Source organism: Podarcis gaigeae (genome assembly GCF_964106915.1).
Source record: "Podarcis gaigeae genome assembly, chromosome: 1".
NCBI classification, from domain to species: domain Eukaryota; kingdom Metazoa; phylum Chordata; class Lepidosauria; order Squamata; family Lacertidae; genus Podarcis; species Podarcis gaigeae.
The window spans coordinates 78070792-78085939 of record NC_139678.1 but is presented as its reverse complement, the minus strand read 5'-3'; the positions used below and the strand labels follow the sequence as shown (position 1 = coordinate 78085939).

Genomic DNA, 15148 nt, shown 5'->3' with positions numbered 1-15148 from the left:
CCATTGTACAAATATTATTTCATACCCACCCAACACTTTGCTGCCCTGCTTTACGCTTACAGCTTATAAAAGACACAAAATCAACCCATGGCTAGTCTTGGGTGAGTAAAAATGACGTAAGAACAGATGGCATCATAAATTTTCTCCATTTCTTCTCAAAATGATATCACCTGTTAGTCACCATAGTGTAAACTATTGTGCAACCTTCTTTACAGGGAAGGCAGGAAGGAGCTCAGATTGATCCATGGGAAGATGCTGACTTCACTCTCTACAAAGTCACTGACAGATTTGGGTTTTTGCAGTAAGTTCCCCTTTTCTTGTGCTCTTCATTTTGCTGAAACTAGTGCTGAAGGCCGAAGTTGCATCCCTTTCACTGTCATTGTTGGGTCCTCCACCACTGTACCTCAGCCAAGTGCCTTTACTAGTACTTTTGTCCACTTGTGCAAGTCAGAAGCAGAGAGGAAATTACTTTTTGATGCTTATGAAAACTCCTGCCATGATAAGGAACAGCTAAGCTATGAGAGGGCTTGGTCCTTGGAAATCAATATTTGTGTTTCCTTTATACGGGACAGATTATATACTTAGGATGTAAACAGTTTCTGAAAAGCATGGAAATGCAGCAGTGTTTCAGCTTTCTACAGCTGCCCTTTAGAGGGATTCAAGTGTTCAGAGTGGGTAGCATTTTAACCCCTCTTTTTTGCCACCTCTATTATGCTGGTTTATGCAGATTTATAGCTTTTTATTTTATGTATTGTATCCATCTGTGAACAGGAGCCCAAGGGAGATCTCCCTTCTGACACTGTTTCCACATTTTCTGGGGCCAGGCATCATTGATCAAATGTGAAATAAAGAAATGGTCAAGTTAATAAGAACCTCCTTAGCCAAGTAGTAGACCAGTAAGCTGCTATGGGTAGTCTCCACCTAATGCATCCCATCAGTGCAAGAATTTTCACCTACACAGTGGAACTTCCTCCCTTCTTCACTCATACACACCCTGTAGCCTCTCCAGATCTGCTGTGGAGGGTTGGAGGAGCCCCTATAACAGATTTTTGGGCAGTAAAGGGAGAGAAGAGCGGTGAAATGTTCCATTGCAAAAGCAGAAATCCTTGCACTGGTGGAATGAGTCACTTAGTGCTACTTTATATACAATCCTATGTGTCCCCCCCCCAATCATTTGAAGCATACTGTCAGACCTCCTTTCTGTACAGGATCACTTTGCTTGTACACTTCTTGCATTATGCATTGGTTCATTTAGAATTTTTCATCTTTCAGTGAGCATGAGCTACCAACCCGCAGTGCTCTGGAGGAGAAGGTAGGAACTGGGAGCTTTTCCTTCTCTGGAGTAATTGGGGGGAGGTGGCAGCTGCTGCTGCTGTGTTTGTTTTTCAGTAGCAAGTGATGAAAGACACTGCAATTATTAACATAAGAATCTTAGCTCTCTGGATAAATAATAATAGCTCTTCATCCCAACTTAAACACGCTTGCTTGGAAGCAAGTCCTGCTGATTTCAATTAGACTTCCAGATGACTGTGTTTAGGCCTTAGTCAGCTATGAAGATAATGGAACTTCATCACAAGGAAGGTTTGATTATATTTCCTCTGTAGATTCTAAAATGCAGCACCAAAGCTTCACATGCAAAACTGGGAGGCTGCTTGCTGCAGCTTAGCTTGACCTGAGGAAGAATGGTCAGCTGCTGAATTCTTGTAAATTTTGCTGGCAATAATTAGAAGGATGGTTGGGCATTATGGATAAATTAGAGATGAGAAAGTGTGGCACTGTAGTCATTAGATCTGCAAACCTAATTGATTGAGGGAAAACACCCCACTCTCTGTTCTTCCTGTCATTTTTAGGGTCAAGTCCATCATCCATCAAATCATTCAGTATCTTGCTTGTGGGTCATATGTGCTGTTGCAGTTGAATGAAAGAGCATTTGCCATGCTCAGAGTAGGTTTATGCAACCCTAGCTGTACAGCATTGTGTTAAGCCATATCATACGTTGTACAGTTTGGATGAGATTCAAGATAATAATACTGAAGGAATAGCACAGGAATGCCTAACCTCAAGCTCTCTAGATCCTGTTGGACTCCAGCTCCCATCCTTTTCAGCCAACATGGCCAATATTCAAGGATGATGGGAGTTGTAGTCCAGTAATATCTGGAGAACTAATGGTTTTCTACCCCTAAAGTAGCATATGAGCTAAAATTTTATTTGGAACCTACTTATTTCTAGCATAAGGAATGAATGCAGTTGGGGAAATTCCTTCTTGTCTGTTTAAAGCTAAAATATTTAAATCTAATGTCTTACATGTACCATATGACTCTATATTCTGATGGCTTGGATTTCTAGCTCTCCCTCCTTTCTTGCTCACACAAATTGGAAATAAACCCTCTAAACTACACTTTCAAAATTCTGTTCCAGCAAAAACTTCAGGAGATTGAACGAGTGGACAAATGGCTGAAGATGTTAAGAAAATGGGGAAAATACAGAAACAGTGAAAAGGTGCGGAATTGTAACACATTTTAGTAGCATTATTCTAGCCTTTATTTTAAGAAAATGGAAGACTTAATAATAATAATAATAATAATAATAATAATAATAATAATAATAACAACAGCAACAACAATTTATTATTTGTACCTCGCACATCTGGTTGGGTTTCCCCAGCCACTCTGGGCGGCTTCCAACAAAGATAAAAGATACACTGAAATGTCACATATTAAAAACTTCCCTGAACAGGGCTGCCTTCAGATGTCTTCTGAATGTCAGGTAGATGTTTATCGCTTTGACATCTGATGGGAGGGTGTTCCACAGGGCGGGCGACACTACCGAGAAGGCCCTCTGCCTGGTTCCTTGTAACTTGGCCTCTCACAGTGAGGGAACCGCCAGAAGGCCCTCGGAGCTGGACCTCAGTGTCCGGGCAAGACGATGGGGGAGGAGACGCTCCTTCTGATATACTGGACCGAGGCCGTTTAGGGCTTTAAAGGTCAGCACCAACACTTTGAATTGTGCTCGGAAACGTACTGGGAGCCAATGTAGGTCTTTCAAGACAGGTGTTATATGGTCTCGGTGGCCGCTCCCAGTCACCAGTCTAGCTGCCGCATTCTGGATTAGTTGTAGTTTCCGGGTCACCTTCAAAGGTAGCCCCACGTAGAGCGCATTGCAGTAGTCCAAGCGGGAGATGACCAGAGCATGTACCACTCTGGCGAGACAGTCTGCAGGCAGATAGGGTCTCAGCCTATGTACCAGATGGAGCTGGTACACAGCTGCCCTGGATACAGATTTGACCTGTGCCTCCATGGACAGCTGTGAGTCCAAAATGACTCCCAGGCTGCGCACCTGGTCCTTCAGGGGCACAGTTACCCCATTCAGGACCAGGGAATCCTCCACACCTGCCCGCCTCCTGTCCCCCAAAAACAGTACTTCTGTCTTGTCAGGATTCAACCTCAATCTGTTAGCTGCCATCCATCCTCCAACCTCCACTCACACAGGACCTTCACCGCCTTCACTGGTTCTGATTTAAAAGAGAGGTAGAGCTGGGTATCATCTGCATACTGATGAACGCCCAGCCCAAACCTCCTGATGATCTCTCCCAGTGGCTGCATGTAAATGTTGAAAAGCATGGGTGTATTGTGTCCTTTCTTTTCACAATTGTGGTGCCAAAAACTGAGTAGGCCATTGAAGGCTTTGTTTCTGTCCTCTGGCCACTTTCAGCTATGTGAATGAGAAATGTGTGTACATTTTTCAAGAAGATTGTTTGGGCCTCTGAGTACAGCAGTACTTTATCCCAGTTGCCGAGTTTGACTGTTCAGTAACATTCTGTGGTGAATAATGCTCTGTCATACTCAGACTAAAGAATAAGAATAAGCAAAAGGAGACTCTCAAATTGAATTGGAATTTATTAGCAAATTTGGTGTTGTGGAATTAGGACTCTGCACATTCTGGGAATGGCTAGCTCACTACAGAAAGAAGCATACTAGACCCAACAGAGCAATTACGGAATGGTGGAGTGTTCATTTTGTGTCATTCACCCTACATATGAAATCTCAAATGCTTAGTGCCACAACTGTCCCATTGTAATTAGTGTTCGGTTGCATTTTAATAATGGTCTTTTCTGTGTTTTTAGCTTGTTCTATTTTATCTGTGTAAGTCTCCTTGACTAGGGAAAAAGCAGGATATAAATATAATAATAATTGTAAAAATGGATCATTTAGTCAACTGTGCCTAAGGCTTAAAAAAGTCCACCAGCCTTAAAGCATCTTATCATGCTGGAAAAAGAGCCCAAATATCAGTGCTCCTAGTCAGAGTTGTTCAACAACGTGCACTAGTTTTGCTTGAATTGCAGGTTTCAGAGAAAAGGATGGGAGAGAGAGGCCTGGATTATGATCAGTGGCATTTGGCAAGCAGTTATTTGCAGAGTTGGTTGTACTGTATTTTTAAGAGTGTATGGCCCCTAACCTAAATGAAGGAAAGTTAAAATGCTTCCTTCTTGTAAGCACCTTCTTCTAAGAAGTAGGTGAGCAGCTCTGGAATACCATGTAAAATTATTGAGCTCCCAGAGGTTGGTTTGTTTCAATTTGTCTTCTACATTTTCACCAAATGGTCTCAAAGCATTTATCAACAATAAGATAGCAATAAAAATACGGAATAAAAAAAAAATATATGAACATAATAAAATATCCAGAGCAAATCCTTTCAGTTGCCTTTGGAAATCCTTCCTTATTTCAAAACGTTAAGAGTCAGAGAAAAACACGAAGGGAAAGAGGGAATTGCTTTCTCAGGGTGGATTATTGTTTCCTAAAACAGTTTGTTTCAAAGTGAAATGGCTGCCCTTCTGTGATTAGCGATTCTCAGGGCACTGAGGCATTTTACAACTTTGATTTTAAGTGGATGAGAACTTCAGATAGATAAACTAGAGGCAGTTTGTTCATTATAATTTTATCTTGTTGGGCACTTGCTCCCCGCAATGCTCTGAAATGAAATATTGGCAGAGAAGTAGTGCTGAAAGCTATTTACTCTACATGCTGTTGGGTTTGCACTAATTAAAAATCTAACTTTTAGAACCATAGCAAAAATCTGCTCCGTTCTCTGTAGATTTCTTAATTGTACAAGAAAATGCAGTTACTACTGATCTCTGAAGCAATGTGGAAAGGAATTTAACTAGTCTGGGATGGCCTGGAATCCTGGGTATCATATAATTTTTTGTACTGCCATTGTACCCTGATTTAATGATCTACTGGTATTTATTGTGGCTTAATCTTTCCTATGCTCATAGAATATCCCCCATACCTTTTATTTTCTTTTTCTCATTAAATCAGTACATTCCAGTCCAGTTAGGAATACTGTAGTATTCAGATATCACACTGTATAAACATGGAATTTTTTTGTGAGCGGGGAATATGGTACCCTAAAAATCTCTCTGTTTGAAAAATGTATAGCTTTTATGGATACACAAATAAGCATTTTAATATCTGAACAAGTTCTGGTGAAACCATAGAAGCTGGGTGGTGTGGAATGGGGAGAATAGGATTTCTACTGAGCATTTGGTAAAGGCTTCAGTGCTTTGCATAGTTCCTCTTTTTCCTGTTCAGAAGTAAAAATAATTATGTAAAAAGAGGTAATTGTACGATTCTATACATGTCTTAAAATGCTTCTGTTCCTGATACAGAATTTGTGTTACGTTGCTGCTACATTTGTGTGTGTGTGTGTGTGCGTGCGCGTGCGTGCGTGCGTGCGTACGCACACATTTGTGTATTCAGGTACCTTATTAAAACAATCATGATTCAACAAAGAATATAAGTGAAACTTAATGCACTGGTGCTAGTCATAACAGCACTCACTTATTTCTGTGACTGTACTGCAGAGTCTTTCCCATTGCTGGTCTATAATGAAAGAGCCAATGCTTGGTGTTTTTTTGTTGTTTTTTGTTTAAAGGCCTGGCCTTCTCTAGAATGCCTTATTCATCTTATTATTCCCTAGAGAATTTGAGGGGAGTGAAATGGAGAGGAGGAATAAGTAAAAAAAAATGCTTTGCTGAATTGACAGTCACTTGTTTCAAGATTCTTGGAGCTTCTTGAGCAAAAATTAAATAGATCACTGCCATTATATATATGTACACACACGGGCAGGATTCAACTAAGTTGTTGCACTAGTTGAAGTCAGCACGACGAGTCCTGCTAGTGCAGTGGAACTTCCTCCCCTCTGCTTCTCCCAAGGGATATCTGACTGGGACATTTCGTTTCAGAATGACTACTAGATAATCTGCATAAGCACTGCCAACCTGCTACAAGTTTTGGTACATTTGAGACACACACACACACCTCTCAGCAGTTTGTGCTAATTTAATTTACTTTTCTTTTAAAACTGTGTAGATGTTCCGCAGAGTTTATAAAGGGATTCCCCTCCAGGTGCGAGGCCAAGTCTGGTCACTCCTGCTGGATATTGAAAACATTAAGATGGAGAATGAAGGAAAGTATGAGGTAAGTCATATTTGGTTTCATACAACAAAGAAGTTCATGGTATGGTGGGACACTAACGAGCCAACTGCTCAACTGCTCCCCCCCCCCCCTTTCAGTTCAGTAAGTTTTTCAGCTCACTTTTTTCTTCCTCATATTTTAGCACTTTAACTTACTTTAATTCAAAAGTGAAGGAAGGCATTTGACTGTCAGAAATATGGTGTGCACAATGTTCAATGCTTCCCTTCTCTGTTTAAAAAAAGATAGAGAGTAAATGAGCTCTCCCGTGCATAATTGTACAATAGGAGAATGCATACCCTCCAATAAATGAATGAATGAATGAACGAACGAGAGAAAAAATGTTTTTTAAAAATGCTTATCAAATGCTAAATTGTCCTAATTAGTTACCGGTATGTGACCAAAGTTCTCCAGTCAATGACCATGATACTTTTGCAATCATATTCCACACGGCAATGAATCACTCCCAGAAAGAAGAATATCATTTCCCAAACACAAGACTTTGCGAACCCTAATGCTGAAAACCTGCCATATCCCCAATACAAAAGCACAGTCTTGAGAAACACGCAGACTGTATGCGATAAATGAAAAATATGGGTGTGAAAACCTAAGATTGTAAAAGATATCTGCACTTCTGTGAAACAAAGTATATTTGACTGCTAAAAAGCTATTCAATTCATATTCTTGGGTCCAGAGATATCTTGCAGGAACAGAAATTTCCTTGTGCAAGGCAGCCCCACCAAATTATCTTAGTTTTCCTCTATCTTCTTGTAGCCTCTTGAATCGCATTGTGTACCATTCCAGGGGCTCATTGACTCTCTGGAACAGCTTGAGGGCAGGCAAGGGTAGTAGGAGAGGAACCAGGAAAGCTCTACTGCACGAGCAGAGTTTTGTTTATCTAAGGATTCTATCCATTGATTTCTAGGCTGCTCTTCCTTTTAATAAAAACAGCATAATCTGCATCAATGACCAACATATTGGGAACTGTGTGCTGCATAATATGGAACTTGTGAAGAGAGACAGAATAATCAGACTAAACACCAACCTTCATTTTATATGTTACTTTTACTTATCTATCATGTTTTTTCCTGGAGATTTCCCCCATATACTATTTATGATTTTTAGCCTTTTTTATATTTAAAAAATAAATTAAGTACTGTAAGTATCATTTAAACAAAAGTGTATATAACAGTATTTGCTTGCCCCACCCAATGGGAGGCTTGCCCCGCCCCCATGGACAGCTCACCTGGGCACAGGGCGTGTGTGCACTTCCCTGGGCACCTGAGCTATGCCACTGCTCTGAGTGATTCCCAACTGCTGTGAAAATAGAATGATCATGTAAATTACAGCAAAATAGTATGAGGGCCTAATGTAGTTCCATCCTGTTAGTGGGTGTGGTGATACAATTTTAAATGCTAGTGGTGTGCGGGGATGGGCGGCTGAATCCCGAATAATATACTATTTATGATTTTTAGCCTTTTTTATATATAAAAAATAAATTAAGTACTGTAAGTATCATTTAAACAAAAGTGTATATAACAGTATTTGCTTTAGCAGTATCTCCCTACCTCAGTTTAATCTCAGTTTTAGGGATTTTTTCCATGGTAGTAAGCACCTGATCAACAATGATTTGTCACTGACACCACTGGAAGAATTCCATTTCTAAAAGCAGGCTTGTCACAGATGCAAGAGATTTCCTGTCTTCTGAAATTTTTTGAGCTGTCATGTTTTCTCCAAGGTTCTTTCCACAGCCAGTCTTGTGTCTCATAATATAAAAGCCACAAAGGTGCTTCTTTTGAAAGCAGAGGCACCATTTATACAGCCAGTTCTGTACTGTAAATGAGAGTGGTGTTTATTAAGAAAAGCAAAAGCATTTTGAAGGGGGGGGGATTCAAATGGCCCTGTCATGTCCCAAATTATATGCATATGCCACAGTTAGTATGGGCCAAAACTTCAGAGAGAACATGTGATTGCCACATGCTCTCTGAAGCCAGAGTGGAGTTAACAACAGGGTCTACAAATAATTCTCAGTAGAACCCTCATCCTCTTTTCCTGGAGTCCTCAGAAATGTTTGATGTGCAATGTTTAATAATTCAGACAGTTTCTTTCCTCAGAACATAGGAATGAGGAGAGTGCTTCATCCTTGAGAATCTGTCAGTTTCTTATTTTGTTGAGCCATTGAGTCCCATAAACAATGTTTTGTCAGCCTATCCATGGAACTTGGAAGTATGGACATAAGACTCCAGTTGGTTACAAAAGAGCGTAACTAAATCAGTTCTTTCAAAACATCCAGATAGTTGCATAGTATAAAGTTATTACATGCTGCCTATGAACATATGACTGGCGTGTCACCGATCCCAACATTTCCCAGTAACTACTTCCACTAACTAAAACAGCTGTACTTCTGAGGCAGGGTTATCAAGAGAATTATCTCAACTATTGCCTCTGCATCCTGTTCAGGGGATGTTCCCACCTAGCCATGTCACACAGCAAGTGATTAGAATAAACAAAAGTCACAAGCAGTTTAACTAAGCTCCTGAGGGGTCTGCAATAAACAAGAGACTCACTGTATAATAGGCTTTTCATGAACATAAATCCAGGAAATCGGCTCTTCATAATCCTCCTCATCCTTCGTGCCACCTGAGGCCAGAAATTAGCTCTTCGTGATCTCAAAGAAAGTCGGAGCCAGATTTTCATAAGGGAATGTGAAAGGATTGATTTCCAATAAAATCTATGGGCCTTTGTCGTCCAAACTATTTTAAGCATCTTGCTACTAGAAAGAAAGATTCATGCTTGCTTTGGCTACAGCTTCATATCCAAATCCAGCACGCCTTCATCTATGCAAAATACATTCCATATGCCCCTCTAGATTGGAGTTTATGTGTCTGACCAAAGTGTGTGCACACACTCTTCCTTCTCTGTCAGCAATCCATTTTGCCAACTCAGGACTATTTCCTTCAGTTTGATTTTTCACAAAGGGCATCTGTGTGTTGCTTCCATCAATGAAAGTGTAATGCATTATCCATGTGCTTCTTTGAGGGCAAACACAGAAGGTTATGTTGAAAAGCAGGAGTGTCTGGCATGCAAGTAGACTGGCTTATATAGAATATGATGAACTTCCCAGCATGTTCCCTTGAGTAAAAAGAATAACATAAGTGACCTGCAGTTTGAAAAAGACTCTGGGAAGATTGCGAAGATTTATGGGGTGGGACTTTTGTTACATCAAGACAGTTAGTGTAAGAGATAACTGTAAAGTATTTCAGAATGTTTGTCTGCGTTTGAATATTGTCATAGCTTGATAACCCCAGATAACTGAACAATAGAAAAGCCTCTTTTGAGTTATTTGGTTAATTAGTTGTTATTACACTTATATCCCACATTTCCTCCAAAGAGGTCAAGGTTTTCCCCTTTCCCATTTTATCCTCACAAACACCTTGTGAGGTTGGTTTGGTTGAGAGATAGTGACGGGCCCAAAATCACCCAGTTAACTTAATAGTTGAGTGGAGATTTTAACCCTGGTCCTAGTCAAACTCTTTAATCCTGCATTCAGGGTTCTGATCCGGCTCTTGGAGCATTTTTTTCTAACTCTCCCAAGACCCCACAAGATATTATTGGTGGCATTAGGGAAAAAAGTGGGGAAATAGACACACTAGAGCCCCAGCACCCTAGTAAGGATGCAAATTGCTTCCTTCCTGGCCAAACATTTGCTGAGAGCCAAGGGGATGATTAACGTCCCCCCTTCAACTGATCTGCACAAATTGGCTGTGTGCTATTTATGGGTTCACTCTCATGTTTGTGAGAGTGTGGGCTGGCTACACCTACAACTGGTATGGAGCCCCCAGAGGGTTACTCAAGGGTGAATATGGTCCTCTGGCCAAAAAAGTTAGCTATACCCGCTCTAACAGTTAGTTAAACCACATACATAAGTAGATTTTCCTTACCAGTAACACCTCTAATCTCACTGCTATAATATTCCAAATTATGTGCATCAACTTCAGTTAGTGTTTTCTGTTGTCTATGTTGTTAAGCCACGTAAAAGCAGAGGTTCAGATACCTCTAGATACTTCAAAATATTTCCTTAATGCTTTAATCCATCTTCCTTCATGCAGAAAATGAAAGAACAAGCCAAGAGTTTCTCATCAGAAATCAAGCAGATAGACCTTGATGTCAATCGCACCTTTCGAAATCACATCATGTTCCGGGATCGCTATGGAGTAAAGTGAGTTTCTCATGGATCTTCCCTCCTATTTTAAATATATATTATCTGTGATCCTTTGTCCAGCTGCTTCATGTGCTTAATGAAAGCTTCTAGTTCCTGGAAAATGTCAAGGAAGAGTGTAAAACATAATGAACAGAGATCAAGTAAGTCTCCAGGGAGATGATTATGTAAGAGTAATTAAGAAAAAATAGAGTACATTTTGATTCCAAGAAAATTTAAGCAAAGGAAAGAAATGGTAGCAAATAAATATTGCCCCATGAAAGACTACTGAAGAACGAGACATCACCCCATTGCTTTCAGAGGGAGGGGGGCACACCTTTTCTCATTCCAAATCTATTCTCCATTCCTCCCTCTTCCTAAACATGCTTAGGATGTTAAGTTCCAACCTTCAGTGGATAAGGTGGAAGGCAAGACTACAGAATCATCTTGATGTTGTTTAGAGATAATGTTTGACAGGAGGACAGAGTCTCCCTCTTGCTAGCGCACCCTTGAGAATATTGCAACCTGTTTGTGTGTTCATTGGATTCCACAACCCATTTATTTATTAATGAAATTTCTCTACTGCCCTTCATCCGAAGATCACAGGGCATTTCACACTATAAAAGCACAAGAATACACACCATAGTAACAAACAAAAACAATACCCCCTGCCCAGTTTAAAGGGCCATATATTGTTTAATTAGCTAAAGTCCTGGGAGAAGCGGAATGATTTTGCCTGGTGAAATTGCCAGGCAAGCTTCCTTTGGGAGAGCATTCTCCATATGGGGAGACACACTGCACATGTTACCATTGTGCAGTGTGCCAGTTCTACTGCTTAGTTTCTCATACGGTTACAATATCCTTCTTCTGAAGCACTACAAATAATGAGACCTTAACTGGTAAAAAAATAAAAATAAAATACCAAAAAAGGGCAGATCCCACTCTTTGTTGTTTTTACTCATCCTTTTTTTCTTTTTTCTTTAATAGGCAACAAGCCTTGTTTCATGTCCTGTCAGCCTACTCAGTTTACAACACGGTAAGCTGTTAAGAGATTCAGCAGGAAACTGAAAAGTGTTATATGGCAATAATGTTTTGTTTAGCTTAAAATAAGAATTTAGTTTCTGTGCTGGCAAAACATACTGCTCTTGTACAAGAAATGAGTGTACAGAAAGTATTGAGTGGCATAGAAAAATGATGGGGAAGTGCACTGAAAATTGTGGGATAACAGCAGGGTCAGATGATGTCACATAACATCCACACAAACAGATCAGGATGAATGCTCAATAAACAGTGACAATGTATAACCTACACACAAATTTGGCAGAAGCAAATGGAGAGGAATGCAAAATGAGGTTATCTTGAAGAGCCCAGGGTCATTAAATACAGAAAAAGTACTTGATTCAATGTATATCATTTCCTTGGATGGTATATTTATAAAATTGCATTCATATCTTTAACTCCAGGTGCTGCTAGCAACATTCATGATGCTGGAAGCAAAAACCAAAACAATTAATGGGGGTTGTTCATGAAACTGGAAATTCTGCAGATTTCAACCGTGCCGTGATAGCTCTGTTTTTATACAAAGAAAGACATAGCCGCATATTTGGGCCTTGCTATCATCATATTTTCTGAGTAGCTTTTCTGTGACTCTGACCTACTATCTGAATGGAAGATATTGGTCAATTCTCTTTGTGACTTCTTTTGCTGCATTCAGTGGCAGCTTCACAGCTGAAGACTCCAATTTGTTACAGTCAGTTAAGTCACTTCCAGCCACAGGGCAGAGAAGAGAGAATATGCTTAAATTAGCTACAGAATTTACTGTTTCCATGAGCATGGGGAGATTCATCCCCACCCCCTTTAACAGAAGATGCTTGTCCTATTCTTTGAATTGGCTATCCAGCAAGAATTTAAAGTGGCATGTGTGCAGTGTTTCTGTTTCATGCAGTGCTGCCTATAATGGTTGTGATATCTGAATTCATTTATAGCAAAAGTAAGGAATTACTTTTATTACTCTGCAAATGCCAAGGCAGATAAAAGTCCATCATTATTATGCCTATAATGCAGGGAGCAGGACTGTAATAGGGAAAGAGTGAATTACACCAGCCAAGCGTTACATGCATTTTGCTGGGTAGAAGTATAGTGTATGGCAACCTTGAAGCTTAGTTCATTGTGGCATATTGGGGATTTTATTGGAGGGGGCAGAGGGGTGCTGTGAAGCTGACTTGAACACCAGTGCAATTGATTAAGGGCTGGAGTGATTGAAGTGAGCCAGGGAAAGAATGGAGAATTTCAGTGGTGAATGGGGATGTTTTTGGATGCCTGGTTTACACATAGGCAGATGGCAGGTCTACCCACTGAGAAACAATAGGAGGGGTAGATCTAACATGCAAGCTTCTCAGGGACCAGGTCTACTCAGTCCTCTGCTCCCAGAAGGGCCTGCAGCCCCGGAAAAATTACTGCAGACTCCCATGTCCAAGGATCACCAGTCACCCCCTTGCCTGAATAGTTTGGATAAAACTTGTGTCCCATTCAATGTACTTATGGGAAAGTTGCCTTTTGTTTTTGTGTGTAATGTCTACTTTCCTGTAAAGCTGATCTTGTGTAATGTGTGTCTGCATCTTTGGATCTTTCAGGAAGTGAGCTACTGCCAAGGAATGAGTCAGATTGCAGCTATCCTCCTGATGTACTTAAACGAAGAGGATGCCTTTTGGGCACTGGCACAGCTACTTACCAATCAGAGGCACGCAATGCATGGTAAGGTTCAGCTGAAAACACTCTTACTCTTCCCTACCACCTTTGCAATATTTTGTTTGTTTGTTTCCTTTATCATAAATATTGTAAAAAGGTAAAGATAAAGGAACCCTGACAGTTAAGTCTAGTCGCGAACGACTCTGGGGTTGCGGCACTCATCTTGCTTTAATGGCCAAGGGAGCCAACGTTTGTACCATCCTTCAATCATATTCCCAGGGCACTTTACAATAGGTTCTGATTTACTGGACTTGGGAATTAGGCTGTCATCACTTTCTTTTTTCCTCATAACTCTCTCATTACCAGTATATGCATTTACTACTGGTGTACAGAGAAGTCTCTTAATGGAACAAGGGTAGGCCCTTGTACTTTGCTTTAAATATGTAGCAAAATATAATTATTAACTGCAACTGTTCCAACGCATCCAGAAAATGTTGGTCTGTTTGAAACTTGGCCACATTTAAGCTCCTTTATCATGCCGAAGCTTTGGGAAGGAGCAGAGAAGAATAATCTCTGTGCAGACTGTATTTTATTGAAAAAGGGAGGGTAGTTTGTATAATCCTGTAAGTAACAGGAGATTAAAGTTTGAGAGGTCGCTTTGACCAGCGCCTTGATCCCTCTGCGTATGTCGTGGCTTGTAAAGAGGACCAAAAGAGTCCTCCAGCTCTCCTTAAAAAACAACAACTTGGGTTTAAAGGAATCAGCTGCATTTTAGTGATATTAGAAGTTTGTGGTGCCATGTTGCATTCTACTGCTGTAACTAGCAGTAACCCTATCAGGGATGAACAAGGCCTGGCCCAAAGAAACTCAAATCACAGTCTTATGAGCAGCCTTGGCTAAGTACAAGGTATTTTTGGAGAATAAAAATTACTCAAGCTTTTGGATGTTCTGGTCTGCCACAGCATCCATGGGCAGAGTTGCAGATCTTGTCCAAATATGAAACTGTAAAACTCTGTTTTATGGACAAAACACTAGAGTTTTATATGCACATGTGACATTCACCTTGCTTGGAACTGCTGGTATTTGGGCATTTTAGGAAAGGTCCCCATTATTGCACCCAGATCAGATGTTGTGCTGCTCTTTCTCTTTCTAATTCCTTCTGACTCTGTGCTTTTCCTCCTTTTTCCTTCCAAGGATTTTTCATTCCTGGATTCCCAAAGCTACAGAGATTCCAAGCCCATCATGAGGCAATCTTAAGCAAACTCTTTCCAAAGCTGAAGAAGCACATGGTAAAAATTTATGTGGTTAAGTGAAAATTTGCTATGTGTGTGTGCTTATTTGTATACCCTACTCTTTATCCTAATGGAGTCCAGGGTAACAACCATCTAAATATAGAGCTATTGAAGTATCATCATCTGTTCACATCTTCACAAGCACATTTTTCATCATGCACCACTTCCTTTTTAAACCTTTATTGCTCCTGTTAATGGAGAATGTGCCATTTATCTCAACAATTTATTCTGCAATTATGGCTGAACAGAATGAGGAACTTTTAAAAATCTGGATAATTTTATAGGAAAGCTAGAAGCAGGCAGCACTTTCAAGGTAAAATGAGAGAGTAATTCAGCCACTGACAGGACATGGCTATCAAATTCAAACATAATACAGTACATGGTTATTGTGCCATTTAACATTTGAGGGGAAATACAATAATATTTCAAGAATGCCAGTTTTCAGAGTTAAAAGAAATATTGTTTGCAACCCTCCGCTCAGTGAACATTTTCCTCATTTG

The 15148-nt window shown here is 40.2% G+C and overlaps 2 protein-coding genes across 3 annotated transcripts in view; one reads left to right on the top strand and one right to left on the bottom strand.

Annotated features, from left to right (window-relative positions):
* The window catches only part of RNH1 (ribonuclease/angiogenin inhibitor 1), a 151610-nt gene that overhangs the window by 89909 nt on the left and 46553 nt on the right, over positions 1-15148 (bottom strand). The gene's annotated exons all lie outside the window — the stretch shown is intronic.
* Positions 1-15148, top strand: part of LOC310852626 (uncharacterized protein) — a 90625-nt gene that overhangs the window by 63613 nt on the left and 11864 nt on the right. For both annotated transcript variants that reach the window (XM_083756207.1, XM_083756206.1), the window contains exons 4-11: positions 216-301; positions 1273-1312; positions 2419-2499; positions 6369-6476; positions 10580-10689; positions 11656-11704; positions 13302-13422; positions 14551-14645. In XM_083756207.1, coding sequence (XP_083612333.1) covers positions 216-301; positions 1273-1312; positions 2419-2499; positions 6369-6476; positions 10580-10689; positions 11656-11704; positions 13302-13422; positions 14551-14645 — 690 coding nt within the window. The remainder of the gene's footprint in view (positions 1-215; positions 302-1272; positions 1313-2418; positions 2500-6368; positions 6477-10579; positions 10690-11655; positions 11705-13301; positions 13423-14550; positions 14646-15148) is intronic.